Source organism: Python bivittatus, unplaced genomic scaffold (assembly GCF_059951505.1).
Source record: "Python bivittatus isolate LINGU-HERP-01145 unplaced genomic scaffold, Pbiv_v1 ctg000200_np1212, whole genome shotgun sequence".
NCBI classification, from domain to species: domain Eukaryota; kingdom Metazoa; phylum Chordata; class Lepidosauria; order Squamata; family Pythonidae; genus Python; species Python bivittatus.
The window spans coordinates 18,716,764-18,740,311 of record NW_028277040.1 but is presented as its reverse complement, the minus strand read 5'-3'; the positions used below and the strand labels follow the sequence as shown (position 1 = coordinate 18,740,311).

At 36.9% G+C, this 23,548-nt stretch overlaps 1 protein-coding gene across 9 annotated transcripts in view; it reads right to left on the bottom strand.

Annotated features, from left to right (window-relative positions):
• The window catches only part of TTN (titin), a 299,036-nt gene that overhangs the window by 226,438 nt on the left and 49,050 nt on the right, over nucleotides 1-23,548 (bottom strand). For all 9 annotated transcript variants that reach the window (XM_088135751.1, XM_088135752.1, XM_088135753.1 and 6 more), the window contains exons 41-46: nucleotides 22,388-22,619; nucleotides 21,602-21,886; nucleotides 21,370-21,495; nucleotides 19,250-19,438; nucleotides 17,244-17,600; nucleotides 13,871-13,927 (exon numbers count right to left, since the gene is read on the bottom strand). In XM_088135751.1, coding sequence (XP_087991877.1) covers nucleotides 13,871-13,927; nucleotides 17,244-17,600; nucleotides 19,250-19,438; nucleotides 21,370-21,495; nucleotides 21,602-21,886; nucleotides 22,388-22,619 — 1,246 coding nt within the window. The remainder of the gene's footprint in view (nucleotides 1-13,870; nucleotides 13,928-17,243; nucleotides 17,601-19,249; nucleotides 19,439-21,369; nucleotides 21,496-21,601; nucleotides 21,887-22,387; nucleotides 22,620-23,548) is intronic.

The following is a 23,548-nucleotide window of genomic DNA, read 5'->3' as shown; positions in this document are numbered from 1 at the left end:
TATTATATTGACCCTTATACTTCAACTTGTAATAATCTTTTTTCTTGCATATACTTTTTTCTACTTACAGGCCTACTGATGCTGGGAAAGTAAAGAAACTTTGGATTAGTTTAATAAGGTACACATTGAGAATTTGTTTTGTATTTTAAAAATCCATGATTCTCTTACACCTGACTTAATGGATTTAATGTCCAAGGAAAATGAATATTCTTTCACTTTTTCATGTTATTTAGAATAATCGTAACATTATAATACAATACTAAGCTACTAACAGAGGATGAAAGCCAGTTTGGTGTAGTAGCTAAGGTGCCGGATTAGAAACCGGGAGACTATGAATTCTATTCCTCCCTTAGGTATGAAACCCACCTGGGTGACTATGGGCCAGTCCTGATCTCTCAGCCCAACCCACCTCATAGGGTTGTTGTTCTGAGGAAAATAGAAGGTGGGAGTATTATGTACGCTACCTTGAGTTGTGCAAAATAAAGGTGGGTAATAATAATGCTAATAATAATGCTGTAGATCTCAGCTAATGGAAAGGGGCACCAATTTAAGAAAGCACCCACTATTTCATTTTTGTCTAGAAATATTTGAGCATCAATGGCAGCCAAGTTTTCCTTGGAAGGATAAGAGTAGATCATCCGCCACCCCAGTGCTTAGACACTTCTTTTAGATCTCACACAGAAGAAATACCGTATTTTTCCGACTATAAGACGATACTTTTTTTCTAAAATCCTTACCCTAAAAACTGATGGGCGTCTTATTCAAGGAAGTCAGCCGAGAATCGCGTGGTTCCAAACTGCCAAACTTTGTTTCTGCAGAGAGGCTTCTTCCTATTGCTAGCCTCCGATCACGAGTGAAATAGCTTGTCTCCCAAACAGACTTCCTCCAATCACGAGCCTGATGTAACTGATGTCAGCTGATGCTGAACAAACCAATTAGAGGAAGGCTGTTTGCAGAGACAAGCTATCTGCAGTTTCACTAGTGCTTGAATGTAATCAGTTATGCAAAAGAGCCTGGAAATAGAGCTGCAGAGAGACGGTTTGGACCTCCTCCCACCGAGTGTATCAGGTAAATGTTAACTAATTACTAAATAAAAATGTGTTCTGCACTATCTTTAAAATATTGATTTTTTAATTTTGGGCTGGAAAAGTGCGGGTCGTCTTGTACATGGGGGCGTCTTATTGTCGGAAAAATACGGTAAGTTCTTTCTTTCATCAACTTGCATCTGTGTCAGGCTGATTAATCTTCCTGCTTTCCCTATTGAATCATCCATTTTTGTCTTCAGACAGCTGATTCTAGTCATCTAGAAATCAGGCTGAAATTATTGGTACGCTTTTTAACAAAGAGTTTTTAAAATAATGTGTGTGTGTGTGTGTGTGTGTTTGGATTTGATAACTGCAAAGACTTGCAACATTCTACCCTTTGTTCAACTCAATAAATCATGCCTTATTTCTAGTCTGACATTTGTGGGCAAATAAGTGTCCTATTTTTATGTTTGCAAGGGCTGTATTGAAAGGTACTGAAATTCACATACACCTCACGCTGTCCTAAAACTTGAATTAAAAGGGAAAAAAATATCAAAGCAGGCTCAATGAAGACAACCCCAAGTGTGTTGTATTGTATGCTTTTATTAAAACAATATATACACTGGCATTTCAAAGATAACATAGATTATTGGACAAGTGAAATCCCTTTTAATGGCTTTTCTAAAGTACCCAGTGAGAACAAAAAACAAAACCAAAAGACATTGGAGTTGACACTGAAAAAGTATATAGCTTAAATGAGAGTTTTGGAAGAAACAGCTCCAGCTGCCAATCTTTATTTTGCCTGGGTGAGTTGGCTTGATTTCACAGCCACCATTATTTCAGCTTTGCACGATGTTTTTCCTGGCCAGTTACCCATGAACCATAACTTCTAATTGTAAACTGGGGTTTTTATCCAGAGAAATGGGAGCATGGCCGAAAGCTTGTGGCTCCACGGAGCAACTGGGAACAGAGAATAATAGTTCTTCTCAGCTATCAGGAAGGGCTGGAGTAGGAGGAAGAGGTTTTGGAGATTCAGTTCTCTCCTCTTTTAAAAGACGCTCTCCTTGGGGGCAGGAGAGGAAATGGGCAAAGCAGGAATCTACCCAGAGCTTGCAAGGTGAAGAGTCTTCCACCTGTTCATAGCCTGCTGTCTTCCTAACAGAGCAAATGTGTGGACACTGTTGCCACACATTTTCTTTTCCCCCGGGAAGGTCAGGACCATAACTGCAAGATTATGTTCTGCAATAATAATATATGCTGGAAGTCAAAAGTCAAATACGGAGCTGAATTTTTCCAAAAGGAACTGTTTGTGTTCTTTGATACCAGACAGCACAATACATTCAAGGCATATTCTCTGATACGCAGGGACAATGGGACCTCACTAACTCCAAAACTGCTTATCAACTGAATAGGGAATGGCAGTGAAAGCTAATTCCGCTGCAATTTCTGACCAACTCAATGTTGGATGAGGTACATTTATTTCTCTTATACCACTTCATTTAACTTACACCTTTTTCTGTTTGATTCATTGGTTAAAATGTTCAGCTATCATGCTATCGTGCACATTGTTTAAATGGTATTGGCATGTTGTTGCTGACATTATTATTAACCAATTGTCACTTATATCATGGTAATGAAGATTGTTGAAATACCCTGTATATCCATTGGGTTAGTACAAAGTAGCAAAACAAAATCAAACACCAAAAAACATTATTTTAACTGCTCGTCTTAAATTTAATGTTTCTAGATTCACAATATTTTATCATCTGTATTAAAATAATTGAATTTTGCTTAAGCATTAATTCTTCTAATAAATTAAGATTAGATTATATATAAATGGCAACTAGTATAAAACTAATTCTAACATTAGCACTTGCCATCTTGGTCTTTCTTGATTTATCCCAAGCAATCTGATTTTAGAAGGAAAAGAAGAAAATCATATGCATGTGCGCACACACACATACAGAAACATTCTATTCTTCTTTCCAATATCTAGTTTTCCAAATTAGTCGGGTCCAACCTCACCTAATTAGTTATTTATGTTCTGTGAATATCCTATTTGAAGTCAGTTTTGAGTTTTAGGTCTCCTATGATTGTGTGAGGAGAGGATAATAAAAATTTGTTGAATATATGTCTACTTCATACATTACTCTTAGTGCTTATGTTTGATTAAATATGTGCTTCTCTAGCAGTTAGCTCCCTGAACTGTTCTCTCTATTTCAATTCAGAACTTCGGAAGTTGCTCTAAATATTCTGTGTTTATGACTGATGGTGTTTTTGATGGTGGGAAAAAATTTTAACAAGGTTTTTATGAGAACTATTTTATATTTTAAGAAGTTACTTCGAATTTTTACTACATTGGAGCCTCCTATCCAGATTATGTACTGCTAAAAGCCAAAGGTATTGTTACTTGAATAAGCACAAGGAATATAGATATAAGAACACACCCATACATAATTGAGTATATAAATGCACTACTTTGAGTATGAATTATCTTGCTACTTTTAAATATCAATGTTGGTAATAAATAATGAGCAGCTTTAACTCTCATTCATTCATTTAATATTTAAAGCAATTATTTGGCCATTAGTATATGGCAAATTCTTGTCATGTTTTTTTCCATTTCTAGATTGTTTTCTCTGCAGTGTTAAAATTATGTTCTAATTAGTGAACATGCTTTCTGTGGTAATCCCTATACTAATCCTTGTCATTTTTCTTTTTAATATAGTAAATATGCAAATATATGCATGTAGATTTAGAAATAAATCTCACAGCATGCAGTAGAGCTTATTCCTAGATAAGTGAGAAGAAGATTGGATCTTAATATGCAACCATGTTCACATTTAATCAAAATCAGCCTAATAGATTTAAACAGAATTTATCCCCAGGGAAGTATATAAATGATTGTAGGCTAAGGCTGTGATCCTGCTTAACTAGGAATATGTTTTATTGCACATATGACTTAACTAGGATATGTTCTCTTGAAAACATGATTTACGTATATAGGATTACACTATAAATCCTATACATGCTTACTTGGGAATAAACCTCATTGTCTTCACTGATTCTGAGATTATTTTATTCTATTAAAGTGTAGAGAGGAAAGTATAAGATCTGTTCATGTACTGGAAAACTATGCATAACTTTCATTACTATTTTATTTTATTTTATTTTATTTTTATTTTTATTTTATTTTATTTTGGGTTTAGCTATATAGAAGTATTTCTATCAGTTATTGACCTGAGACAGATTTGGGATTTAGTCTCATTTTATCTATCTTTGGCATACTGTTAGTTTTTTGTGTAAATTTAGAATAAAACTATTTTATTCACATGAACATATTTATTTGGTTCCTCTGGCTTCCAGGTGCTTCTCCTTTGGTAAAAGAGAAATAAATCCTGATGTTTTATACAGTCTCTAGTATGACAAAACTTTTCTATAGCCAGTTTAATCTTTGATTATCTTTGACAGAGTATTTTGACTGGCATCATGCTAATTTTGGTTTATACTGGAATGAGAACAATAGAAGTCTCAATTCAGCAAAATTTTTGTCAGAATAGAAACTACATAAAAATGCAGAATATGGTCAGGAGAAAATATTACCGATACAACATTGTGAGGGTGAAATTGTTGTCTGAGTTCTTGCAAAGAACTCTACTGAACATATGGTATTGATTATAGAGTACAATTTAAAATCAATCAGTCACCAGTGAAAAGAGCATCAAAGATGTCAAGACCCTCTTCACAAAAATGCAAATTAGCTTTTAATGACATAAATATATTTACAAGTATCTAAGTTGGTATACAAATGTGGGTGACAACGACAATGATATAATCACGAGACTGCATGAGCTGTCGGCAACAGTAGAATTCATTCTGAGAGAAATGTAGCCTGTATCGTAGTGCTGAATAAAGTCTAGGCACCACGTAGCTTATGAGGCTGTGAACCAATTCAGGGGATCATCTATTGCATTCATAAGAATGCTTTGAAACATCTGGCATTACTATTACCTTCATGCCCAGATCTCTAAGTTAAACCCTTACCATACCTTTCAGAGGAAATGCATTCTTATATCCGAGTATTTAGCAGATTCTTAACAAAGCAGTGCTCTGTGCAGTCCCTGCTTTGTTTGTTGCTACGCACTTGTATTCTCCTTCATCACTTTGGAGTACATTTCTTATAACCAGACTGTGACATCCTTCCTGGTTTTCTTCCATACAGCATCTTTCTTCACATATCAATATCCCATTTTTGAACCAACTGATAGTTGGTTTTGGAGAACCAACTACAATGCATTGGAAATAGGCAGAAGTTCCAACAAAAGAAAAACAGTCATAAATGTTTTTCATAAATTTGGGAGGTGCTTCTGTGACTTGAAATTCAAAGCTACAGCTGTCTGTGCTCTCTGCTTCAAATTCTATCTGTTCTTCTTTTGACGGCTCAGCAAATACATCAACATTAATATTAACGCACAACTCTCCTTCCTCTTCCTGTTCCTGTTCTGTAACTGCAACTAGCTTAACAGCTTTTTGGGAATCATCAGTGTTATGTTCAAACTCAAACTCCAGTTCTATTTCAGTTTGGTTGCCACATGGAATAGTATTATCCACAAGCAAATCAATCTTTTTTGGTTGATCTTCTGTGACCTCCAACCCGACTTTTACTTCACCTTCATCACTTGCCACTGCAAGAGACTTCTGACCCTCAGTAACTGATAGGAAGCACTTACACGTTGCTTCTCCAACAGCATTAAGTGCTTTGCACAAATACATACCACTGTCAGAATGCACCACGTTCTGAATTTTAAGACTATGACTTCCATTCTCACTAATAATAGCATACTTCCAAGCATCTGGAGCAAGGCACCTACTCTCCTTAAACCACTGCACTACTGGGATAGGACAACCTGAGACTTTACAGTGAAACAATGCCTCTGATTTTTCTGAAGCCTCTGTATCAAAAACAGGAGTGATGAAGCGTGGAGGCATTTCAGTTACTTCAAAGTCAATTTGAACATCTTTGCTTTCTTTTCCAGACAAAGCCAGTGTGTTTTCCACAAGAGATAAAGGGAGAACATCAAGAGATACAATCATACTCTGATTATCAGAAGTGAGTTCAGGAACTGTGGCTATTTTCACTTGCTTCTCACATTCCTTGATATCAGTTTCATCCAGTTCTACCTCCAGAAGTATTTCCTGTGGAGAAGGTGTTCGTGATGTTGACCCTTTTTCTATATCAAACTCTATAACATGTTGATGAGTTACTGGAGGAGGAAGAGCTAAAGCTCTTCCATCATGAGGCAACACTTCTATCTGTGTAATACTTTTAGCTTCCCCTATAATATTTACTGCATGGCACATATATTCTCCTCCATCTGTTTGTTTAATGTTATGGATTTCCAAGATACATATATTGCCTTCTTTTTCTACTTTGACTCTTTGATTTTGTTCAAGTAGTGACTTATTTTTATACCATGTCACATCAGGCATGGGAGAACCTATGACTTCTCCAATCAAACACAGTGTGGTGTTCTCATAGATCTTTCTTTTGGCCAGTGATTTAATAAATGCAGGAGGCATTTCATTTCCCTTTGGCTCTAATGCTTCACAAGGTGTACCAAACATTTCAGCACGTAGTTCATCAAAGGAAGAGCTCCTCTGTTGCAAAAGAGAACCAGTCAGTGTTTGATAACATTCTGGTGATGTATTCTTTCTTACCAGCTTTGCAGCAGAAATTGCTGAATTTAGATTTGAATCCTCAGAAGGTGTAGAATATCGTTCCTCTGAAGGTGTAGAATATCGTTCCTCTGAAGGGGTAGAATATCTCTCCTCTGAAGGGGTAGAATATCTCTCCTCCGAAGGAGTAGAATACCGCTCAGGGGTGCTAATTGGTGTATGATAAGAAGGAGAAGATGAGGGAGATTCAAAATTCTCCACTGATGAGGGTGGTGTGTAGAATCTCTCACACTCTACCACTTCATCTCCGTTTGTGCTATCAATATCAATAGACATTTCTGATTCAGGAGAAAAAGGGCGTGTTAATTCTTGTTGTTGGTTGTAATAATCATAAACTGTGCTAAATGTGACATCTTCAACCTCCAAAGAGGTGATAGATCCCTCTCGAGTTAAAACCTTTGATGAGCTCTCTCCCACATCTGGAATCTTTTTTTCACCAGCAGCAAGCAAATTTTTTGTAAAACAAACATCTGTTCCCTCATGAGGAGAGCTGTGTATCTCTTGAGATGGAAGGACAGCTTCTTCATTTCTGAGGGAAGAACTGACAAATTCAGCACTGCATTGTCTTTCACTTAGGGGTTTTGAACTTTGCCCTTCTTCTTCAAGATTATGTAAGGCCTTGGTCTCTTCCTGTTCGCTTATAACTGAATCATTTTTTAATGAAAGGAGGAACTGTGATAAGGAAAGTTCCTTGGCTGAGGTATCAGATGGTTCTTGAAAAATTGAATGTTCTTCAGTTATTATTTGGGTTTCAGTAAGTTTCTGCTCATAGCATTTTTCTGAAGAAAACTTTCTAGTATCCTCAATAAAGGAGTGTTCAGTGACCAATGTTTTTTCTTCTGTTTTGTGAACACCTTGAGATCCTTTTTCCAGTGCAGCTTTTTTCATATCAGATATGAAACTATCTGTTTCTGGAACTGTAAATCCTGAAGCATTAACATGTTCAGGGATACCAGCTTCTGTCACTGTGGTTTGATGATATTGGCCATGTGGGATGGGTTCTGAAGGTTCCCTCATAAAGGCGTCACCTGGCATGCTAAGCAGTGCTCTCTCAGGAATATTTCTTTTGTGTTCCCTATGCCCAACAGCGATGTCAGTGTTTTCTAAGGCCTTCTTCAGTATCTGAGTTATGGAGAGTTCTGCTTCTGTTGCCAGTTCCTGTTCTATGGTATTATCTTCTTTCAACTGTCTCTTATCATTCTGACAAAATTCTTCAGGTAAAGAAAGGTTTTCTCCTGGCACATTTTTGCCCTCCAGCTGTTTTATGAAACTCTCTGTTTCTGCCCCCACCATCTCAAAAGCAGACTTCTGGTTAAAGGGGCATGTTTCTACCTTGTGTAATGCTTCAGCCTCTTTCAACAAACATTCCACATGTGCTTTTAGATCAAACACTGACTCTTGTGCTTGCACTTCTTTTTCTTGGGACAAGGTATCTTTTTGCTGGCAACTGCTTTCATATGGGACCTGGCTGTCATCAGAAACTTCTTGAGTGGAAACCAGTTCCTGTCCTTGAAAGGCTTCTAGTCCCTCAGATGCAGAAGATGGAAATTTGAGAGGCCTTTCCTCCTGGGACAGCTTCTCTTCTTGCTGCTGGTCAGCATATTCTGTGTTCAGAAAAGCTAATTTTAAGTGAAAGGCTTCTGGAAAGGCACATTCCTGAATATGCTCTTTTTCCATTTTGGTTTCCACAGAGAGTGAATCTTCTTGAATGGGGTGCATTATCTGATGTGTATTGTCTGTGATATCCTGTTCATTGATTATCATTCCTTCAGAAGCAGAATACAGTTTTCTAAAGCATACTTCCTCTGGCTGCATTGCTTGTAGCTCATTATTGTTCTCTTCAGCAGGGTAAACTTGTTTTAAATCAAATATATCATTTGTGGATAGCAATGAATGTTGTTGTTCGTTAAATTCTTGCTTTATCAGTTCATTCACTTTGGAAAATCCTTGGTCAGAAGGTATAGTTTCTTCTAAAACTAGCATACTCTGTGCATCAATAACCTCAGCTTCTATGCTTTCAGCACGATGTCTTTCACCAATTTCTATATCTGAATAAACAGAGGCAGAATATTGATCTTTTGCATACACTGTTTCCTGCTGAAGATCACTTTGGTCTTGAATAACATCTACATTCATTTCTATTTGCTGAATGGATTGATTGAAAACTGTTTCTTGCTCTAGAAATGATGTATGTTTTTGTGCAATTTCATGTTTTTTTTCTACATCCTGTTCCTTTCCTTCAAATCCAGAACATGGAAGTTCAGGAGTTACATCTTCCTGAGTTTGGCTAACATTTTCAACACATGAGGAAAGTTGGACATATGCATCCTCTGATTTAAGTCTGATTTGTTCTTTATCAATGTTTTCTTCATTCTGTATTTCATCAAGTGAGATACACGGTTTATCAGAAGTTAGACATACATTGATAGGCTCCTGAGATTCAATTTGTTCTTGAATATTATTGTCTACATTTTCTCTAACAGGAAGAATTTCTTTTAAATCAAATACAACTTCAGGGCTATCTGCTTGTGTTTTCCCCATTAGTTCTTTATTTTGATCTATTTCTCTTGCTTGTTCTTCACCAGAGCTAAAGTGTTTTCCATTATGGAGCAAACCAGTTTTGCCAATAATGGGGCTTCCAGATACTTCCTCTTTTCTTCCTTTGAGCATTTCTTGTTGCTCACTGATTGCTTCTTCCATATTTTCTTTTCTGACAGCCTCAAAATCAAGCATTTTCGATGCAATTTGAAATTCTTGATTCTCAGCTTCCTTAGAAATGTTCTTATATTTAGATTTATTTTGATCTACATTGGCTGATAGACTGTGGTTGACTGCAGACCTAAATTCAGTAAAACAACGATCTGCAGAAATCTTCTGTATGTGCTCAAATACAATGGTTTTATCTTCTACACTCTTTGCTTCATGCTCTAGATCATGATTTACAGAAGCGTCTTCTACAGTAGGAGACCTATCTCTTTCTCTATGACTCTCCATAGCCATTTCAAGATGGCTGCTTGATGTTTCTCTAGCTGCATACTTACATACGTTTTCTGTTTTAACTTTGCCTTTTTCAACAGATACATCTCTTAGCTTATTAACATGGTAGGTGTCCAGCTCTGGAACAATGGCTACTATATTTTCTTCTTCTTCTGAGTCCATTTCTTTACTTGCTTCTTTTTTATATTGAATGTGAAAACCTGGATTTTCACTTTCATCTGTAAGTAGGGATTTCATTATATCATTTAGATATTTAGGTAAGTGAAATTCCCTTTCTCTAGCTTCTTTTTCACTGGCTGCTGTACGTGTTTTTTCACCTAGGATGTCTAGTGTACTAATATTCTGGAACTCCTGGCTTACACTGTGTTGTTTATCATGAAAATTGCTCTCCATTAGTTCTACTGAGGATTCAAAATAATTGTCCTGTTCTTCTCTTGTCATCTGCTCCTGGATTTCTTTGACCTGGTTTTGTGCAGTTTTGAGGTCAGATTGATCTACAATATTGGAAAATGCTTCTTGAGAGGGATCTACTAAGAGATTGCAAGCAGTTTCCACTAAACCTGCATTGTTTTCAGCAACACATTTGTAAATGCCGGCATCTGATAAGGAAACTTTGCAAATATGCAACCTATAAATACCATTTCCTTCTTCAAAGAAAAGATTGCCATTGGATATCAAAGCCTGGTTATTCTGAAGCCATGTTATCACTACCTGAGATTCTGTGGATATTAAGCATTCAAGCACAACTGAATCTCCTTCTCTACACCTAATATTTGGCTGAATTTCTTTTAAGATTTTGGGGGGTTCATGAGCTACATCAAATGAAAATTTAAATTTATGTTTTATTCCTTTGGAAGCTTGTTCTTCAGGGAGTTCTTCCTGGATAAATTCAGTCTGAATTACTTCTTTAAATTCTTCTTGTTCTGGAGTTGGGGTTGGGGCAGTTATTTTGATTTCCAATGGAAGAGAAAGTTGATCTGTTTTGGAAATGCAAGGTTGAGGGAGATGAACTGGTGGAAGCAAGAGTGTGGCTTTACTAGCAGTACTTAAAACTGGTTCATCTTTTTTCTTATTGTCAAATACCAAGCTAAGTTCTTCTTCCTCTTCTGTATAATCTGGTAATAGTTTGACTTTGCATATACCAAATGGTTCCAATTCAGATATCTCTTTTACTTTCACTCTTAGCATGCCTGAACTTGTTGCAGTTCCATATTGGTTAAATATCACACAAGTAATAGATCCTTCCTGATTGCGGGTAACAGCTGAGAATGTCAGCACAGAATGATTTTTTGTGGTGTTAATGGTGCAATCTTGGCTAAGTGATGATAATGGTTTGTCATTGCTATACCAAGTAACTGTGATGTATGGGTAGGCTTGGAAAGCACAACTGAAAGTACAACTCTCTCCTTCACTTATTTCTTGAGATTCAATTTCGTGGATAAAAAAAGGAGGGCATGGCTCCAAATGTTGCACTGGAGGAGTCCTTAGTTGCACACAAGTTTCCTTAATTTCAGTTACTCCTTCTGATATTTTTTCTTTGCTTGCAAAAGAACATTCATTTACTGACATTTCCATTTCAACACTTTTGCTCATTCCCCTGCTCTCACAAACTGCTGTAGATTCATTGACATTAAATGTAATTGTATCAGACACCACCATTTCTGGTCTCTTTCTCTCACTGACATCATCTGTCATTAATACATAAACCAGAGGGGAGGGGGTTGACTTAACAGATTTTATAGGTATGAAATCTTTAGAATGTTCCTCTAATTTGGTATCCATTTTTGTTTCTAATGACTTTCCTTGGATGAAGGACTTTCCTTCCTTCCATCTGGCATTCCTTTCTGACACTGAAACTGGTTTTGGAACTTCTTGTTTCATTGCTCTGCTAAAGACCTTTTGTCTCTGGAACATTTTTTCTGTATTGCTTCTATTGGCTGACTCCTGGGGAGCCTGGGAAGGCCCAGAAAGGCCCAGAATTTGTTCCATTCTAATATGGAACTCTTTTGAAGTTTTCTCAAGCTGTCCATTGGAATGTCCTATGGTAAATTCCTCTGGGTCCAGCATTTTCTTTTCATGGATTTCCTCAGTTGTCTGAAAGACAGGCCTCTTTGCTCCTAGCTGAGCTGCCATGCAGACTGGATGAGCTGGTAGGTTTATCTTATCCCTAAATCCAACATTTTTCACATGCTGTGCTTCAATTGATGCTTTTTTCTTTTCTAGCATAACTTTTTTTGCCTCACGAAGACGCCGTAACTTGAGCCTGATTTCCTCATCAAGCAAAGTCTCTTTGGCACTTCCTACCCTAACCGAATGCTTTTTTCCTACCCAATCATTATCATACATAAGTTCCTGTCTTAGAGAGGGGGTATTTTCAAAACTTATTGTCCTTACCTTCCCTTTGGTAGGCGACAAATTAGTTAATGCTTTCTCAGTCTCCTGCCTCTTATCAAATGGCGAACCAATGCATCTCAGGTCAACCTTAAGCCTATCATCTCTCTTTTTCTGCATCATATGTTCTATAGGGGCACGGGTGCATTTTGACTTTCTTAGAAACTCTAGATACTTGGCATTTTGTTCCATCCCATGAATTACTAACAAAGATGCTGTGGACTCAGCTGAACCCTCACTATTAATAGCAAAAATCTTATAGCTCCCTGAGTCCTCTTCCTGAACCTCCTTAACTTCTAGACTGGAATTATGCATATCTATGCAGTTCTCATTTTTTATTATTCTTCGTAGACCTTGGGGGATTTGTTTGTTGTTATGAAACCATGTAAATTTGGGTGAGGGATAAGCACTTAGTTTGCACTGGAAAACAACTGGTTCTCCAACCAAAACAGATTGATATTTTAATTTCTGTATGAAAGAAGGTTTCAGTTTCTCAGGACAGGGGGCCATAGCTCTGATTCTACTTGCACAATTCTGATTAGACAGAGATCTCAGAAGATCTTCCGAATCAGCAAAAGTTTCTTCTTCAACAATGGGCTTTTTTGTTGTATATTCTGGCTCTTCACCGAAGAACAATTCTGCAAGAGAATAACATTACATTGCAGCATACGTTGCTCTTTCCATCAAATAGGTAGAGAAAAAAAATGAAATTGCTAAAAATGAAATTAAATAATGAGCATGCTACAAATTCATCCCAAATACATAAAAAAATTCACTCACCATATTTGTTCGAATAAACGCAACACTTGCTCTGTTTTAATGACTCTGACACGAAAATGGTTCATTGGCGGTTCTTTCTTCCAACTGTGGAAAATTTCTTCAGCAACAAGCAAAAATGAATCTCAAAAGGACATGTTCTTGTGAGTGCATGTTTTACTGCCCGAAAAGCTTTTTTATTTAGTTTAAATGTTTTGTTTGCAAAAGGGGGGAGGGATTCTTACCTGACTTGCAGACAGTAGAATAAACGCCCTTTCTGAGCTCTTTGATTGTGAGTTATGATGGCCAAACAATTTAAAAAGATTATTTTCAAAACTATTAGAAATTAACTATAAATAATTTACTAAAATGAAATGAGAAGGCGTTTATTCGAACTAATACAGCTGCTAACCTCACAATGTTATTCAAAAGAAGAAGAAAAAAAAAAAAGGAGCAAGCAACAGTAACCAACTATTCTATCTGCAAGCCAGTGTAAGAAATCTATCATGGAGAATTAAATGCATACCACGGGAGGGCACAATGAAAACAGGTCACTTTATCCTCTTGCATAAAACCATTTCGTAGACATAAGCCACCCCAATTTTATTGACGAACTAATGCTACAGAACTAATATATTTGAAACCACTATTAGAAATCCAATGGAATTTTAAGGATTCTCATGCATTAGAAGGAGATACGTGAAAAGGAAGCTTTTGCAACCAGCTGCACAGCATGTACTGAAAATAAAAACTGCACATCTATAACGTGAAAGCTTTAAATGTACTTTAAAACTCGTACTCTTTTGTAATGCAAAATGTCTAAAGCATATTTAAACACAAAAAAACCAAAACAAAACATGCAACATATCTGGATGTTTTAGAATAAATTCTCCTTGTATAGGCTTTTTAAGGTAGTTACTGAACCTTTATGCTAAATTTAGTATAACATCCCTTTGAGACTGTACCTTTAACTTCCATTTCAATCTGCTGCTCTATCTTCTCCTGAAGAACTTTTTCCAGAGCTGTAATAAGAAAGAAAGAAAGAAAGAATAAACATTTGAATATTATGACAGAACAATACTTCATGATGCATTGCTAAAAGAAAAAAAAAATCACACAAACATACAGACATATACATGCCAGGAAATGCCCAATAAGTCTTAAAAAAAAAAAAAAAAAGTGGAACTAAAGAATGTTCTAATCCTCCACAATATTATAAAAGGGTTTCTTCTTCTTTTGGGGGGAGGTGGGGTAATTCAACATGCCTTTAACATGCCTTTAATAACGTGATGAAAATATTCAGCGATCCACAGTGGCTTTTTTTATCATGTACTGAGAAGCAAGCAGGTTTCAGTGCAGGAGGAGGTTGTATATGGAAGGAACATGCAGTTGCCAACCTGTCACTCTCAGATGTGTGCTGCACTCGGCTTGTCCTGCAGAATTAATTATTCTGCACTTGTATATACCCCTCTGATTCTCATTAACTTTCAGTAATTTTAAACTGCATAGGGGACCATCGTGCCTTAAAGAACATAATGCAGACTCCTCAACTATTAACTGATTATACAGCCAGATGACCCAAGGTGTAGGAACACCTTTAATTACACAGAAAAGCGAGATATCATCTCCTTCTTTGACAAAGGTTTCTGGGGGCAGAGTTTCAAGGAAGACTGGTACGGTGGTGTTAGGTTCTGCGATGTCTTCGATGTCTTCACAAGGCACTATGTCAGGGTAATCATCTTGGATCCTTTGTTTGTTTGTATGAGCTGAAGTTCCTGTCACACTTGACGTTTCTGTGGAGGACTCTTCCTTGCATTCATAAGCTGCTTTAAACTGAGACTCTTTGACTGATTTTATAATTTTAGTATCTGATTCAAGGGTAATTTTTGTTACTGTTCTGGCTTGTGCTTCTTTAGCTAGGTAAGAATAAAGTTAGGATAAGATTAGAGGTTTTGTAGCACTCAAAATCTCGATGTAGAAATATATATATATATATATATATATATATATATATATATATATATAAAAAGCTATTAGTATGGTATAAAATGTTCAGCGTGTTAGTGCAAAAACAATAAAATATTATTCCATTTACTATTCTGTTCCACATTTAAGAGTTCTATTCATTCCAGGCAAAATGTACCATTCCTTGGAATTTGTATCACTGATATCAGAGGGACAGCAATAGATTCATATTAAATTTAAAAATGTATCTTTGTTTGCATCAAAGGTTCTTTCTCACAGCCTGGAAGGCAGACACAGAAGTGAAGAAAACTTAGAAAATCTATCAGTTGGAAGAAACTGTGTGGAGCAAAAATACACATTTTCTGTTTTGTTTTTGGGTTGGTATTCCTGCTCTTCGGAATGTATTTCCAGGTCATTTGTAACAAAAAGAGAAAAAGGAATTCTCAGCCCCCAGAAGAACAGCAAATTATTATTTAGACATAATGAATTGAGACATTTTCAATTGCATGATGGTGCTAACCATTCTGAAAAAGAAATAGGGATCTAACCACAGCAAAAGGCTTAATAGCATAATCATCTGATGTGGAACAGAAAAGAAAGGAAAAGTAATTGGTATTTGTGTTTACTACATTTCACATCTGAGATTCTGATTTTGAATGAAAATCTGTATAGATATTAACAGAAAAAAGTGTTCATTTTAAAAAACAAGTTATATAAATTAAGCATACTTCAGAGTATGATTAACATCTGCTTAATGACAGTATCTGCCAAAGCTAGAACAGCTAAATTAAAGGCTAAATTTCCAATAAATGTGAATTTTAAAAATCTAATCCTTCTACTTTACTTTGTACAGAACACTTTTAAATTATTTGGAACTGATTAATTCTTGTTTTTGGAAAATAACGCAATAGTGTTGCGTTAAACTTGCTGCAAAGTGGCATGAAAGCAAGTTACTCAGATTACATAAGCATGCAAATAATTTATGAATCAAGCCCTAAAGATAGAGGGTAGGGGGAAAGTGGAACTGAAAATTAAGACTAAATGAAATGCTAGCACTGAAGCCATAGGTGCTGAAGATGAGAGTGTAATGAGATTAAGTAACACAATGTTAAAAATCAGAATAACCACCTTCTACAGTTAGTATAGCAGTTGTTGTTACTTCTCCATGGTCATTACGAACGGTACAGCTATATAATCCTTGATCTAAAAGTTGGACGTTAAGAATGGTGAGGAATAGAACACTTCCACTTTGTGACATTCTTATTCTTTCGGACTCTTGAAGTGCTTCTCCATTGTGGGACCACAAAACTACATTAAAGTTCTCGCTTTCGAAAGCACACATAAACTGAGCAGTGTCGCCACATCTCACAGTGAGATCACGAAGCTTCAGAAGAATCTTTGGAGCAGTCTCTCCTTCTACTTGAATTGAGGTTGTACCTATTTTGGTACTTTCTGATTTCTGGGTTATGGCTGTAGACTGGAACATTCCTGCTTCTTTCTCAGCTGCGGCTTTCCCAGTTGAAGTTCCAGCAATGGGTTCAAAGACCTGCACAAGCGTTTCTTTTGAAGGCTCTTGCATTGACTGAATTTCTTTTAAATAAACTTGGCTTTCCTTCTTTGCAAAAGGGGAAGCAATGTAAACTTCTGATTTGTCCTGGACAGATTTTCTTACATCTTTCCCAGAACTTTGCCTATCTAGGGCTTGCACTGTGTAATCAAGTAACAAAACATATGATTAATACTGAATTCCCTTCAAATTGCCCAATTAAAAATAAAATTATATGTCACAGATGATGAGAACAAAACATGTCATCTTCTTTGTGAAGGCTGGCATGCCAGGTGCATTCGTTAGGGCACTTTTGGTAGAAAGCATAATACATAAAGAAACTCCAGCCACAAGGACGAATGAGAAATGAAGGGTGTTCATGCTGATAGGGTGGGCTAGGCATTTGTCTCTTCTTTTCATTGTGACTGTCCATGGCAATTTGGAGGTGTTTACGGTCCCCAAGAGGATAACTGTCATGTATCATTTGGTCCCCATGTTTCCCTTTTAAAACCGAGTAGAGCAAACCTCAGAGAATTTGACCAACTGCCAACACCTCCCTATCTCAACATGTGCGTCTATTTACTTTCCTAAATCGGGGTTGGATCCGAAGTATAGAGCTAGGATGCAAATGCTAAACAATCGGACACTTGAAAGAATAGGAAAGAAGAGTGCTTTATTTGGTTACTGCTAGAATTATATCCACATTAGTGAAGGTACTTCTAAATCTAAAGAAGTGTGAAACGAGGAAAAGGAGGTCATTAGTCACAGTCTGGAACGTGTGGTTTATGCAACAAACTGAATCCCTAGGAAGAAAAATGGGGCTTTACCTTCAGTGGTCACTGTAAGTGTAGCTGTGCAAGTTGCATCTCCAGCACTATTTCTGGCTTGGCAAGAGTACTGCCCAGCATGTTCTGAGAAAGCATCTACTATTATCAATATGGCTGTGCCAGTCGACTCATCAAAATGGAAAACTACATCTTTGGATGGCAACATTAGCTGCTGGTTATGAAACCAGAGGATTTCTGGTTTGGGCCTGGCAGAAACCCTGGCTTGGAATCTGACTGTTTCCCCGCTGCATACTCTGCAGCTTGAAACGGGCTGGATAAAGACGGGCCTTTGGCCAACGGATTCCTTCTTAATGGAAACAGATGAAGAATATGAGGTAATTTCTTCAAGCTTAAACCCTGAAAAGAAGCATGTCATCTTTTAATTGCTTGCTCCCACTCAGCATTCTCTTGCTCTCCTACCAGTCTTCCATTATATTCCTCCTTTCCCTGCTGGCAACATTTATCATGGAAAGACCCCACAAAAATTGGGATACCGCATGGGATCAAATGCCTCCAGTCTGATTATTGCTTTTGACAAATATTCACGTTTGACTTAGCATCATACAAGTGACTCTGTTCCCTAAATTAGGGAAATCCAGTTAAAGATGTGCTACAAATCTAGGTACATTAACCATAGAATTCCTCCTGTGTCTTTTAAAACACACTGGAATGCTAATATTTGTGCTCATGTGGACATTCCTTGTCCTGTTGGTCTTACATAAATTTCATTCATATTAAGAATGCCTAACTATTTGATGTATTTAATATAAACAGATAGGGTCAGCTTGGTGCAGTGCTTAAGGCACCAGGCCAGAAACCAGGAAGCCATGAGTTCTAGTCCCACCTTAGGCACCAAGCCAGCTGGGTGGCCTTGGGCCAGTCCCTCTCTCTCAGCCCTAGGAAGGAGGCAATGGCAAACCACTTCTGAAAACACCTTGCCAATAAAACTGCGGGGCCTTGCCCAGGCAGTTGCCAGGAGTCAACACTGACTCGAAGTCAACATTGACTATATATACGCATACATCAGGGCAGCTATCCAAAGATATCCAAAGTGGCTTGGACATGCTTTGAATCAAATTCTTGGAACAGCAGATAGTCCCATGGTCTGTTTGGAAATCCCCTGGATTATGATGTTTTGAGAGTGACTATATAACATTACTTTATTTACACTTTCCCAAATAATTTGAGGATCTCATCTACCCACTATATTCCATATTTCTCTACATACTGCACTGCAGTTCTTGTCAGTTTAAGTGGGTCAAAATGCATTTTTATATTTATCTGCCCATTTTGAGAGGAAATGCACACTGAAATACATATTCAAATATGTGCCATATTTGGAACAGATTTTTTTAAAGTGCAGATTGATATGGAAATGTAACACAATTACAGATGTACACATGCAGACCAGAAAGAGGCAATTTCCTTATCCTCAGAAACTCCTTTTAAAAATTCTCTTAGATCAGTTTTAGCACACTGAGCTAGCAGCAAAGAAAAATAATCCTATGTCTTCCCTCCTCTGGTATGTATAATAACACCCAATTCTTAGTGTGATCATTTTGTACTCAGAGAAGGAGTCTCTGGGCTGTTGCTTCTGAACAATAGCAGCCACTGGGCAAAAGATTAAAGGTCTCAAGATTAAAGGTGGTCCGGCATAAGGCATGAAAAAGAGAATGATGGAATAATGATTGGAAGTCAGCAGACCTCTCTGGATTCTGCTTGCTTGCTTTCAGTTGTTGACATGAAAAAATGCATTTGTTTATGATAAAGAGGATTTTTAAAATGCTCTTTTCGGTCCAGGCTAAATGCTAATTGGAAACAGAATGGAAGAGTGAAATGAATGGAACTGGACACAAAATGGACATTGTGGACATCAGACAATGGGAATGATTATTTGAGTTAAAAGACATAATCATGAAAGACAATTACATGTAGGTTTATGAAGGAATATTAATGTTTAAACACATGCAAATGTGTGCAGGGTCTGTGTAGACAGCACATTGTACCTTCCAGTCTCAGAGTAGCTGTACTTGACACCTGGCCAACAGAATTGCTGGCAACAAAGGTGTAAATTCCTTCATCCTCTGGGTAAGCTTCTGCAATCTCCAGTTGGTAGGTGTCTTCAAACTGGGTCATCCTAAAGAAGCGGGATGGCTTGATTTCTTTGTCTTTGCTATACCACGATATTTTGAGGTCTGCTCCGGCACAAATAAACAAAATGTGAAAGAAAAAGAAATGGGTTTAAGTTTTATTGCGTCATTCTTAATGAGGAAACTAATGAAAAGACTGGGATCTTGTTATATCATCCAGCTCAGAGTTAAAATGACATTGGATTTTGAAACCCCATACCGAGATCTCCCCACTCTCTTACTGCCTTTAGCTTGTTTCCCCATATCTCCTTTATCCTGCCAGTAGCTACTAATATGTGGCCCAGGTATATGGAAGCGTTATTTCTAAATCTTGTTAAAATTTTACAGTAACCACAAGGCAATGTTAGGAGCAGCCATAGTTGGAGCATCAGGTACTATTCCATTTCTCTAATGCTCCAGATAAACTGGGACTGCAACTCACACAATTGCCAGCCTACGGATTTATGGAAGGTTGGTGCAGACAAATTAATCAAAGAGGCAGTTATCCTTCTTCTTCCATTACAACTAACATTTCAGCAAGCTGGATAAATGATCAAGTGGACAACTCTAGGATTTATAGCAATTTTGTGTCAAATGTATCCCCTTCTTTGAAGATTGCTAGCTTTTGCTATTTGGATCCTGTTGAAGTGAATACAAAAGTTTGTTCTAATGAGGCATAGATACCTGGGCTAATAAACACTCATCAACTGATAGGAAGCCCCAGTAGAATGTAACTGTTTTTTTCTTTCCCAATCAATTTTATTTCTAATGACTTCTTCCTTTCCTGGATTTAATTACTGTTTTGCTAACTGTTGCATTCCTTAGCATTTTAATGGGCACATTAAGATAGAGTTATCTTCTACACACCACACAAATGTGTGGTTGGCTGCAACTTATCTAAATATGTATAGGCCAGTTGGATTATTTTATATTAAGGCAGATAGGGCACATATGAATTTGTATTCTGGTATGCATACCAAAAATAAACATATCATTCTATATTTGGATTATAATTGAAAGCTAAGTTTGGTAAGACAGTTATATTTCTCCCCCGTTCCTCTTTAAACTACTCCCAAAGTCATTCATCAGTTCCCTCTTTATGTTTCTTTTATAATAAGAGGCATACAACATTCATATCTCCTTTTAAAAAGTTGTTAGTTCTTAGGATGCAAGGTTACATTCTTTCCTGATAATTATTTCTGGAGTTTTAAAAAAAGATTTGCTCTTGTTTTGACACATGTACAACTTCTATAACCAAGAAGGCACTGTAGAGAATCAGAGAGATGACCTTGAGGGAAATAGGCAAGAACTGCTATTTAAGTAAAGAGGGCTGAAACATTCCTTAAGCCCTGGGAAACAAGATAGCATTTGGAAGAGACTCAGGCAGGCTCTTCCCTAATTCTCCACAGACACACACATAATTTGTACCTGAGGAAGTATGCCCAAATACACACACACATTGAATGTGTGTGTGTGTGTGTGTGTGTGAGACAGAGAGGGGGGACAGGGAGGGAGGGAGGGAGACAGAGAATTAGCATCCAATTGTATGAAAAGATTAATTGACCTTTTAAAACAATTATGCCAGTATTCATTTTTCATGCTCACAGTACCATTTAAGGTTCTTACCTGTCTTCAATAAAAATCTTATATAAAAAAAATAAGGTTCCTATCTATCAATGCACCAACAGGTTTTGAAGTCTGAAGCCACAAAAGCATGGTAAAATTGTGTATTGTACTTAAAAGGGCAAAATGATTGAATTTTTGACTGATTTTATAATGTTTTGCATTGTAGAAAGACATTCAATCTCGTGACTTTTTGCCTTGCTGTAATATGGACTGACCTGTTTTGTTGCTGGCCAACAATGTTTCAGTTGGCTGACTATATATACACATATACATATACATACACACACACACACACAAGTTATAGCTGTATCATTTGGAAAAACTTGATTTTAACTGAGGTTTTTGTCTTCTGATCAAAGAGTACAACTAACCTGTCCCAGTAACTCTGCACTGAAAGAAAGTAGATTGTCCCTCAGATGTAACAGCATCACGGAGCGGTGTAATGATGGTAGGTGGGTAAATGGGCACTTCTACATCAGGAGAAACAACTTCTGGCACTAAAGAAAAAAATTTAAAAAATGATGATTAGCTTTCCACGGAAAAGCACAGATGACACGATATTGCCAACGCTTTTCAGAAAGCCTTGGGACAGAGAGAGCTTGCCTTCCACAGAAAGGGATGCCGAAGAGGTGGCAACACCATAGTCATTCTTTGCTTCAATTGTGTAAACAGCAGCATCTTCAGGGAAAGTCTCAATCAGCAACAAGGTGTATTCTTGGGCATCATGAAGGAACTTGACCTTAAAGCCGGGAGAAAGAGGCTGCTCATCTTTGTACCAGAAGATCTTGGGCTGAGGTCTGCCTGACACAATAGCACAGAAACGAGCTGGTTTCCCGGATTCCACGGTGACCGGCTGGAGCTCCTTCAGAATTTCAGGTGGCTCGGGTGCTGTAAATCAAACAAGAACTAATCATCATCATCCTCTGAATGTTTCTAGCATGGGTCATTCCATTTTGATCTTAGCCTATGAAACACGCATTTATCCATTCAACTCATCTGAGCTCAGGCACAAAGTTTTTCAGGTGGTCTTCAATAATATATGAAATCTTAACATAAACACATGAATCACACATCCACTGAATACATGAGTTACTTGTTCCTGGCAATATACAAGTCTCTTACATATAGAAAAAGGTACATCAGGAAGAAGGCTATGATAGAACTTTCCCTGCCATGATAGAACTGCCATGAACATTTTCAGCAGACAGGAAGAGTTAGATGCAGGAATATGTGATATGGAAACACGGACACTAAAAATATGAGCATTTTTCTACTTATTGTCAACTGAATGAAAACAAAAAGTAACATAGAAAGAGAACTAGAATATGTAACTTGTTCACACAGGGAGCAGGGGTTTAAAAAAATCTTTAAAATCAAAATAAATCATACCATTTACATAAAGAGTGATGGAACTCCTGTTTTTTCCAGCTAAAAAGGTGTATTCTCCAGCATCTGTATATTTAGTTTCTGTGATGATCATCTTATGGACACGTCTTTCCACCACATAATGATATCTTTCCTCAATTTGGAAGTTGATCTCAATTCCATCCTTATACCAGTGAGTATCAATGTCATCTTCATTGACCTCAAACTCTACTACAGCTCGCTGCCTCTCAAGGACCTGTCAGTTTAGCAGAAAGATAATAACAGTTTTGTGAATAGAACGCATATAACTAGCATTTTTAGTTCTCAAATGGAAATGAAACTAGTTTACTCTGGGTGTCACATAGGATAAATGTACTATTTTTTGAGCTATACAATCAAACAAAATAAGCATTGAATTTATTAAAGACTTTCATTATATATTTCACTTCTTGGGGGTCCTCATCATAATATCTGATGCAGTATATCTCCTGCACTGTGGAATATATCCCCATCTGATCATGTACACGTAAAAAACAGATAAACTTTAGTATAAGACTAGGATCCTAAAAATAAATTTCCTGGAAAAAGGCAGTCAGATGAAGAAAAGATCACTTTGATTGAGTCCTAACAATCAAGAGGTGTGCTTTGTGAAGAGTCTAATGTTTAGTTCCAGAAAAATGTAAAAATGTTCTTTCCAACAAAGAAAACATCAGCTAACCTAAATTAAATCTAACTGTGTTGCTGAATACCTAAATGTGGCAAACAAAATTCAGAAAGACAGATGGCAGATCAGCCTTAACAATTCTCCCAGTCATGTGCAATAAAATATGGTAATCCTTTACTGAAACTGTTTTGTAAAATTTTTATACATATATACATGTACGAGAAGCCTACATATATAATTTTTTCTGTTCTATTGCTTTCTTTTTTTCTTTTATTATATTTTCCCTGTATTATTAAATAAAAGCAATTTAAAAAAAACTATCCTGGCCATGTGCTAATCCAGTCAAGAGTATGCTACCTAGTTAATTGATTAATCAAGCTAAGGACTTTGCATTTTACTATTGCTTTTCGGTTTTAAACTGAATTACTAATTTCTCTCAGCTAAAACAATTAAAATGTGTCGCATTTTTCCTATTTTCCAAATAAATTGCTCAAATACTTTTAGGGGGTCAATAAAAATTC